Source organism: Rhincodon typus, chromosome 1 (assembly GCF_021869965.1).
Source record: "Rhincodon typus isolate 14 chromosome 1, sRhiTyp1.1, whole genome shotgun sequence".
NCBI classification, from domain to species: Eukaryota; Metazoa; Chordata; class Chondrichthyes; order Orectolobiformes; family Rhincodontidae; genus Rhincodon; species Rhincodon typus.
In genome coordinates this window covers 99,916,553-99,927,137 of record NC_063332.1, presented here as the reverse complement: position 1 = coordinate 99,927,137, position 10,585 = coordinate 99,916,553, and the positions used below count along the sequence as shown (strand labels likewise).

The 10,585-nt window shown below is 43.0% G+C and overlaps 1 protein-coding gene across 1 annotated transcript; it reads right to left on the bottom strand.

Moving 5' to 3' along the window:
- Positions 1-7,626: 7,626 nt before the first annotated feature.
- LOC109936875 (fibroblast growth factor-binding protein 1-like) lies at positions 7,627-9,091 on the bottom strand. Its single transcript, XM_020535480.2, has 2 exons — positions 8,999-9,091; positions 7,627-8,890 (listed from the first exon to the last, which is right to left on the bottom strand). Exon 2 carries the CDS (start codon positions 8,874-8,876, stop codon positions 8,205-8,207), a length of 672 nt encoding a protein of 223 aa, XP_020391069.1. The 5' UTR covers positions 8,877-8,890; positions 8,999-9,091; the 3' UTR covers positions 7,627-8,204.
- Between the last annotated feature and the right edge of the window lie 1,494 nt (positions 9,092-10,585).

Below are 10,585 nucleotides of genomic sequence, written 5' to 3'. Positions count from 1 at the left end.
AATCTGTTCATATGTATATTCAAACTTTTATATTTTGTGTCCAATGGAAGAGGGTGGAAGAAAGGAAAACCATGGTGGGAGGGTCTTTGATTATGTTGATTGCTTTCTTGAGGCAGCAGGAAGTACAGATGAAATCAATGGATGGGAGGCTGGTTTGTGTGATGGACTGGGTTATGTTCATAATTCTTTGTAGTTTCTTGCGGTCTTGGGAAGAGCAGTTGCCATACCGCACTGTGATGCATCCAGATAGAAAGCTTTGTAGGGTGCATCTATTAAAAATGGTAAGCGTCGTTGTGGACATGCCAAACTTCCTTAGAGTCCTGGGGAACTGGAGGTGTTGTGCTTTCTTGACCACAGCATTGATGGGGGTGGACCATTGTCACATTGTGACAGAGGCAAAAAGTATAGGGTTTGGGTGACACTACCCCAACCGATTAGTAACCTTTCCTGCCTCCTACCTCACTTTGTACAAGAACACAAAATTTGCCCCTGCATCCGCCCTCATTTCTGACCACAGAGTCCCACCTAATTCAGCTGTACATTTCAGAACAACAAACTCTTTTCCTAGTCTGCCCATTTGTTTAAATTTAAGTAAATTAGGAACTCTGTCGCTACATTTATTTAATTCTCACCACTCAATTTTCCTGTTTGCAATCTCCCCAGTTGAAGAACATCGGCCTCAGTGACTTTAGGAATCGAGCATAGTAAGAAATCCTGGGAATATAGCAGCTAAACTCACATTAGAGCTAATGCAAAACAGGCAAAAAGTTATTTTATATTCTTCCATGTTTTCTTGCAGGCAGTATTGAAAACCAACTGATGATTCACTTTTGTCAGTTTGCAAAAAGGACCAAGGCAATATGATATTCCAATCAAAAGCAAGGAAACTCTTAAAAATAGGGGTGGCATGGTGGCTCAGTGGTTAGCACAGTTGCCTCACAGCGCCAGGGGTGACTGTCTGTGTGGAGTTTGCACATTCTCCCCGTCACCGCGTGGGTTTCCTCCGGGTGCTCCAGTTTCCTCCCACAATCCAAAGATGTGCAGGTTAGGTGGATTGGCCATGCTAAATTGCCCATAGTGTTCAGGGATGTGTAGATTAGGTGGGTTATAGCGGGGTGAGTCTGGTTGGGATGCTTTGAGGGTCGGTGTGGACTTGTTGGGCCGAAGGGTCTGTTTCCACACTGTAGGGATTCTATGAAATTACACCATCAAAATTAGTACTGTGAAATAAACTCACCCAATCAATTATACTAGCTATTTTAAAAATTATTACATCAGTAAAAATTAGGAATCATTTCAGGTTAGTGCTTAGACCATAAGATGCCAGAGCAGAAATAGGCCATTCCACCCATCGAGTCTACTCCGACTTTCAATGAGATCAGGACTGATCTGATAAGCCTCACTCCACTTTCCTGTGTCTTCCATGATTGTCTTAGTGATTAAAAATTTATCTCAGCATTGAATATACTTTATACTGTACTTAATGGCCTGATCTCAACAGTCCGCTGCAGCAAATAAGTCTACAGATTCACTATATTCTGAGACAAGAAATTCCTCCACATCTCTGAGACCCCTTATTCTGAGATTATGCCCTCTCGTCCTAGACTCCCGCACAAGGGGGAACAAACTTGTCACATCTAACCTGTCAATTCTCTTATGAATCATACATGTTTCAATAAGATTGCTTTGCATTCTTCTATGTTCCAGTAAGCACAAGCCCAATCTACTTAACCTCTCCTCATAAGACAATCCCTCCAAACCTGATATCAGCCTGGTAAGCCTTCTCCAGATTGCCTTCAATGCCAGTATATCTTTCCCTAGATAAGGGGCCCAAAACTGTTCACAATATTTCGGTTTTCTCTACAAAATAGACTAATCTTTATCTAGTGTGTCATCCTCCCTGAGTTAAAAATGGCTTTCAATTGTGAGCATTATGCTATTTCCAAACCAGCATACATTTCTTGAAGAAAGTTGTTGAAGAAATAAAATCACAAATTACCTATGAAAATTGAAACCTAACAGCCCAAAATTTGCTTTAATAGTGTACATGATACAAGCCATTATTAAAGTGCAGATTGGCCAAATATTTTTTAGCTAGAAAAATGATTCTGTGAATCATCACAAATTGCTAAATGATTTGTGCCACTCCACCATTAGCTTTCCAAAAATACCACTTTGCACTTAATTTTCCTTGAGCTTCATCCGGTGGCAGCATATGAGTTTTAGTGCTCATTAAACATGTTACGGGTAGCTAATAGTTAATATTGTAAAAATCTGGTAACAATATGATAATTGTTGATAGCATTGATTTGACCCTTTATTTGTTCAATAAAAACTGAAAGAACTGCAGATGCTGTAAATCAGAAACAAAAACATAAATTGCTGGAAAAGCTCAGCAGGTCTGACAGCATCTGTGCAGAGAAATCAGAGTTAACGCTTTGGGTCCGGTGACCCTTCCTTTATTTGTTTGTTCTCTGGTGCTGCTGGCTGGTTGAGTATTTATTTCCCATCCCGAATCGCCCTGACTTTTGATTTTAATTTGTTTTATTATTGTTACATGTACCGAGATACAGTGAAAAGTAATGTTTTGTGTGCTAACCAAACAAATCATACCTTACATAAGTGCATCAGGGTAATAGAACAGAATGCAGAACGTAGTGTCACAGCTACCGAGAAGTACAGAGAAAAATCAATTCTAATATATGAGAGAGCCATTCATAAGACTGACAACAGCGGGGAAGAAGCTGTTCTTAAGTCTGCTGGTACATACTTTCAAACTTTTGTATCTTCTGCCCGATGGAAGAGGTGCATCACTTGCTTGAAGACTGAAGCCCATGTGGTGTATGTACACCCACGTTGCTGCTAGGAAAGGAGTTCCAGAATTTTGACCCTTCGCCCTCATTCTCAATCTTCCATCTGTTGTAGTTTTTCATCCTTAAACCTCATTGGATAGAGATACACTATTTGCTCCATTGTTCACCAAAGCGTTACATGTTGTTGTCCAGCCACATTGTTGTCTGTTATTAGTGGAAGTACAAGATTACAAATAAAGTAAGCAACAGTTTCCCACTTCCAGTAGGAAATGTGGCAATAATGGAACAAGATAAGATGTTGGCCCTGATTTGAAAGCTTCCACAGTTCCTAATGTTTAGTTGGGGCCTCCAGGTTTCCCCTTCACCTACACTCAGTGGCTTTTGACCACTTCACAACATTTGTTCTCATCAGTTGCCCTGGTCAGTTTTCTGGGCTCTTTTAATAGTCACTTATCCTGCCTGAATTAGACTGATGTGGAGGTGCCAGTGTTGAACTGGGTGGACAAGGTCAGAAATCACATGACACCAGGTTATAGTCCAACAGGTTTATTTGAAGACACACTCTTCCTCTCAAACACTCTCTCCCACACACACACAAACACACTCTTTCTCTGTCTCTCTCTCTTACACACACACACTCTCTTTCTCTGTCTCTCCCCCACCCCACGCGCACACACACACACACACTCTCTCTCTCTCCAACCCTTCACACACACACACATTCACTCCTTCTCTCACGCACATATACATACACACACACACACACACATGTAAATCTATGGGATGAATTTGTATTTGCAGATACATTCTATTTTGTTCAAAAAGCACACAATTTATAGACAGTCAATATGGCATTTTATAGATTCCTACTTTAGAAATAAAACCTGCCTGACTCTAAACCAAAACACAAACAGATTCTAAACAAGGCCTTACATCTGATGTACATTGTCTGGCCTAAAATATCAACTCTTCTTAACACTGATAAAACCCTTAGCTTTCTCTTGTCAGTGAGTTGAAAAGAATTCAGGGATTTACACACACATATTAGTCAATTAAAACCTTCTAACTGGTTAAAGATTTAACAGCATCTTAGGTTTGTTTATATATCCTCATCAGTGGTGTGACCCTTTGATCTTTTACTTATAAATGCTGTGCCTGATATCATCTCACTAACACCTGAAGAAGGAAAGAGGCTCTGAAAGATTGTGTTTCCAAATAAACCTGTTGGACTATGACCTGGTGTGATGTGATTTCTGAATTAGATTGAACTAAATATGAGAAAGAAAAGCAGGAAATACAGGTGAAATGGGTAAAGAAAAATTGAAAAAGTGATGAATAAAGCTGGCAAGATATTGCATTTGGATAGAAACAAAGCAGATGGTGCAGTGGCATTCATTGAAACAGGAAAATATACAAATCAGTACAAGAAACTGGAAAGAGAATCAGCGAACCAAAAAGAGGTGTAACTGGAAAAGAAATCTAAAAAGGAAAACGGAGGGAAGAATTTGAAAAAGGGAGAATTTATATGGTGTCTTCCACAGCCCTGGGATATTCCAATGTGCTTTAAAACCAATGAAATGCATTTTAATTTTTGCAACCTACACACGCGGTGTGGAAATGAATGGACACAGTAACTCACACACAACCCAGAAGGAAATTGACACAGAATGAATGTAAGAGGGGAGAAAAGAAACAGAATACCAATAGTCAGACATAGTAAGAACTGCAAATGCTGCTTCTGATGCTGCCTGGCCTGCTGTGTTCCTCCAGCTCCACGCTGTGTTATTCTCGGAGTAGAGGTTTGGACAGTGCGTCTTGCAGTCAGCTTTTGAAAAGTGAGTACTTTTAGACTCCTGAACCAGACTGTTTAAAACAATATTGTCACGATATGAATGCGGTTGGTGTACCTGGACGCGGACCACACGTAGCTTTAAATACACTGGAAGATAACATACAATCTTGTTCCAGAACGCAATGGTTTTGGTCCAAAGTAAATACACCTACTCCTGGCGTGCCCACCAAAACGTTACAAACAGGAACGCTGGGAGGTGCGTGTGAACCTGCAATGTGTACCTGCAAGGGGCTGTTTACTGGAAAACTTATAAAATGATATGAATTAGGAGTGGGAGGACACGGAATAGGAAACACTGAATTCCCAATAACGCCCTGTAATCTCCCAAGTGCAGCAACAGGTCTGTTCCGACAGCTGACAATGTTATGGGAGTCACTGGAGTTAAGCCATTGGGATCGGATTGGTTCCGCCTGCGTGGGGTGAGCGATGAGCTGACAGTTTAGGAGCCACGAACCCGCCCAGTTCCAGTACAGCCCAAGTTCAATAAATCTTTAGTAACCACTGACAGGCTGGGGGAATGACACAGAACCATGGTAACAGCATTGGGAATGTCTAAGGGGAGCGATAGCACATTACACTGGAGGGATCCACAACAAACCGACCTAAAAGTTAATTGCCTATAGCATTTCGGATAGTGCTGCTCTGTGCAGATGCTGCTGTTTATCATTTTGTCGTTATATGTAAAAGCTGAAATTCCATTAGTTTTGTATTGATCATTAAGTAGGAGGCATGACACCTAACAGCAGGTTATTGAATTTTCATGTTGATACAAAGCGCTTTCCATTTGATGCAAAGTAAGTGACACAAAGTAACACACTCCAACCCCGATTCGCCGCAACACCTTAAAAAAACTGCTAAAACTGTTCGCGATCTGCTCCTTCAGCTTATGCTTCCTCTCTTCCACTGTACAGTGTCAGGAATTCCATGCATTCCCTTAACATTGACCAACCTGGATGAAATAATTCCTACTGCGAAGAGGCTGATTCGAGTTCGTTGAATCGATGTGTAGAATAAAAGATTAGAAAGTCGCACATTCCGCATGGCTGAGGGCTGGGGGTCGCTTCTGAAATGCAACAACTGATAAATGTAGGCCAATAAAGCAGCCTCATGCAGGCCATCACTATCAACTCCCACCACCACACCACGCCGCCTCAGTGATGGGTGATCCATGGAGTTAGCTGTTAGCCAAGATGTCAAAACTCTGCGGATCTGCCTTTCTTGGAGTAATACCATGATATCTCGTACATCCGCCTTAACAAATAGACGTGAACTTGATCGACCTTGATAAGGATAATGTAGCACTTTCTTAGGCAGCATTATAATATCAGCCTCAATTCTGTATTTCATTTGGAAGGCACGAACACATAAACTAAAATTGAACTGCCATTCCCAATAATGTGTTTACCTGGTATTCCAAGTCAAATTTTCCTGAACTGAGCTTCCAACAATATCTCTATGCCATCCATCTCTAATTTTGTACTTTAAACTTTACCCGTGTCAATGCAGCTGCTGCCGTAACCCTCACGGATGCCTTTGTTAGTTTTAGTCTTGACTATTTCAACCCATTCTGTGCCGTCCATTCAAAATTCTGCTGCCCAGTTTTAACTCACTACATCGGCTCCCAGTTAAACCAATCCTCCATTTTCAAACTGTCATGTTTGCTTTCAAACTATGATCATGCCTGCCCTTTCGGTTATCACCACCGCCACAAGCCTGAGGTAGCTGCATTTCTCTAACACTGACCTTGAACATCCCCAATTGCTCGCCTCGCCCTCAGCTACTCCTGAGCTCTACAGTTCCCTTACCAGACCTTTTTGCTTTTACACCAGATTTCCTCCTTGTGGATACTCTTTAAACCTGTATGTTTGGTCAAGCATTTGCTTAGGTGGCTGTGTGTCAGATTCTGTTTGACACAACTCTGGTGAAGTTTGGGGCATTTTAATGGCCAAATGCAAGTTAATGTGCTCTTGTGAGAAAGTGGTAGTGTCCCTGGCTTCAGGTACCATCTACTCCAGAGATATTATAGAATCCCTACAGTGTGGAAACAGGACCCTGCACTTCGCATGGCTAATCCGCCTAACCTGGATCCTATGGGCAATTTCCCATGACTAATCGACCTAACCCACATATCTTTGAACTGTGGGAGGAAACCGGAGCACCCGTCGGAGCAAACAGTCGCCCGAGGATAGGATCGAACCTGGGTCCGTGGCGCTGAGAGGCAGCGCTGTTAATCACTGAGCCAGCACACCGCCTGACATGCAGGCAGCACATGCTTAATCTATAAGAGTTCTACAATGACAGGATCTGGGCAGGTTAAATGGACAATATCTGCAATCACAAGTTATTGCTTTGTGGTGAGAGATAGTAGGAATTTCTGAAGAAGGGTCTAGGCCCGAAACGTCAGCTTTCCTGCTCCTCTGATGCTGCTTGGCCTGCTGTGTTCATCCAGCTCCACACCTTGTTATCTGTTATTGCTTTGTGGTGATTTTTAAACCCAATCATACTCTGTCCTAGATTGTTTGGGGAGGATCTGGACATATTACATTGAATCAAATGCTCGGGTTCAAGGGCAATCTTCGGGAATTCAGAGGTGCTGCCAGCACATCTACCATTTTAACGTGCAGAGAGAGCCTTTCCTTATAGACTAAGCATGTGCTGCCTGCATCCGGACCATGCTGGGATTAAAACAAGAATTTTCAGCTGCTGGGAATCAGAAACAATAACAGAAAATGTTGGAAAAACGCAGCAGGTCTGGCAGAAGGGTCGTTGGACCCGAAATGTTGACTCTGCTTTCTCTCTCTCCAGATGCTGCCATACCTACTGCGTTTCTCCAGCAATTTTTGTTGTCGGTGCTAGGATGAATATCGGTGCAATCGATTTATTTTTTTTATAGACAGACGGTGCGTAAATGTTATTCCAACATTTATTTATTTCTGAAAAGACAACACAGCATCGTGGTAATGTTTTCAGAAAGGCTTTTTATTAACAGTTATTTACAATACGCTCGTGTTAATGTTTTAGAAAAGATCTTTGAAATGTCAGTAGAACTAGCGGCTGTGTGATTAATGGACGTAACATATTCCCCGAAGTATGAGCGATATTGACCGTAAGACATGGTTATACAACCCATCAAGACTGCTGGGTCTTTGGAGAAAGCACAACATGGACCTTTTAAAAAAAATTAAAACTGGCGCCACGTGTATATAAAACACATTCTGCTTAGCTGCCTGCGAAAGCAACTGTTTTCAAACGGGGATGGTGGTAATGGGTTGCTTTGAGGGCGGACAGCGAGTGGGATTTATTCATTTGTCTGGATACACCCACGGCGCTGTCGTGCAACATGAACCGGCTGGAAACCGATAGCAAGTGTATTCAGAATGCCTGTTAATAAATTAGGGCCAACTTACATCTTACAAACTCATTTTATAAACCATGGAATTTCTAAAACAATTGATCAACTATACAATATAGTCCCATTCTTTAAGCAGGAAGTAAAATGGACAATCACAGAGACAGAACATCACAGAGACCCTGCAGTCTTAGCCCTGGATTGCTGAAAACAGGAACGTGCAGACAGAACTCCATCTATCATTACAATATTCCGCAGCTATTTTGTCTGCATCTGGACTGTCAGGATCTGTTACAGGGGCTGGGCTCAGTATCTTCGCTTGCTCCTCTCCCGCGGTTGCAGGGGTTAGCAGGCTGGAGCCGGTCATTTTCAGATGAGCTGCTTTTGTGCTTCGGCACAAACTGGATTTCAGCATTGCCGAGGGCTGGCTGCAGATCCCCTTCTGCTTCTTCAGTGCCCGGGTGATTTGCTTCCAGTAGGTCTTTGCATCTTGCGAGTACTTGGCGCAAGCTGACGGTTTCCCGGTGAACTCACACCAGTAGTCGCTCAGTTCTTTTTTGCAATCCACACGCAGGTTTATGTCAGAGTCTTCCTGTCCTCGCAGTGCCCACTTGCACTGTGCTTGCTCCCGGCTGACGAAGCGCCCCTGCTTGGGCACTGAGCCGCGACCCCTCCTCTGCTTCTTCCCGTCGGTTCCCAGGCTCGGTGCCTTGTTGCCCCCGTCCTGTGATTCCCCTAACTGCTGCTGCTGGCTCTTGCCCTTCCTCTTCCTCCGCTGCTGTTGCCCCTCACTGGCCTCCGCCAAGAGACACTCTGTGATGAAGAGTAGCAGCAGGAGCCCAGCAAGTTTGGAGAACCTCATCGCTGGATCGTCAACTACAAAGTGAGAAAACACACATATTACACTAAAAGTGGCTCTTTTTATTAAAAAATAACCCACCACGCGCCAGCCCAGGGGCTGAATGGCCAAGAGATAGAACCTACCTGGGAGCCTCCGCCGCAAGATGCTGTTGGGAGGATTTGAACCGTTAGTGGCGATTGGACCGCGCTGGCTACAATTTATATGTTTTTGGCGACGCCTACCATGGAATGGGGCGTCACCGGGAAACCCACGCCAAGACTACCTGAGCTCTGCTTCATCAGCTTTAGCACCACACCCTTGCAGGGTTCACCCAAAGGTCCGGCTGTAAAGTTATCAGCAACCCGTCTCCCATTGACGGCGACAAAGCTGCCTTTTAACAGCGCTTCTGCAGAAACTCGACTCCGAGCCCGCTGTCCGGTGCCCAAGCATTGAAATCTCTCCCATAGTATACTGATCTGGTTCTACTGGGGCGCTAAGACGAATCACCAGGCATCTCGATAGCTGTTCATTGCTACGTAAAGAAGGGCCACTTTACATTTTAACAAGCTTGTTTATAAACCGTGCAACTGTCATGTAAAAGATTTGGGGAAATACCGCTTGGCAAATGCCGGGATTTATCTCGAGGTGCTGTAAGGAGGATAGATAACGCGTGGCCGCTCTACCTTCGACAGAATTTGGAAAGGATCTTATGCTTTGAGTTCTCTCATGGATTGTTTCCGGCCCACAGTATAACACCCTTAGAAGATTCCTTATAGCCTTAGATTCGATTCATAGCAGAAGTAGTTTTAAAGCAGGTTAACACAGCGGCGATAAAATAACATGGAGATTTGTAGGAGAGTCACAGAATGGTTGAGCTTTGGAAGCTCTCAGCAATAGCAGTTCACCTCCAGCCACTCAGCCCTTGCCTCTTCTTGTAGCTCTTTATATTTTCCTTCCCGAGATAATAATCCAATTCCCTCTCGAAAGCCATCACTGAATGTGCGTTTACCACACTCTCCAACAGTGCATTCGATATTGTAAACAGACTGTGTAAAAAAAAACACCTCTCCTCTTGGCACCATTGCTCTCCTTGCCAATAACCTTGAATAGGTGACCTACAGTTCTCAGCGGTACCACCAATAGGAACAGTGTCACCCTATTTATTCCATCTACATCCCTCATGATTTTGAATATCTTTATAAAATCTTCTCTCAACCTTCCCTTTTCCAAGGAGAACAGTCCTCCCTATCCATACAACAGGAGTTCCTCATCCCTGGAAACATTTTGCAGAGTCTCCAAACTCTCTGAAACCTCCACATCTTTCCTAAAATTTAGTACCAAGAACTGGACACACCAGTTGAGACCAAACCAGAATTAACATCTCTTCCTTGTATTTGTATTCCATTCCTTTATTGACAAAACTTGGAATTTTTTTTTTCAAAAAATATTTTCATGTTTCTAATGTCTTTTCAACTTGTCCTGCCATCTTCAACGATTTAAGTGAATAGATACATGGGTCCCTCTGTTCCTGCACCCGCTTTAGAATTGTACCCTTTTTAATTTTATCACTTTTCATCCTCCTACCAAGATGGATCACTTCATACCTCACTGAACTAAATTTTGACAGTCATATGTTTGCCTATTCCCCAATCTAGTTCGGTCCTTCTGAAGTCAAGCACTATCTTCCTTTCAGTTCACAAAATTTCCAAATTTTGTGTCTGACTCACTTT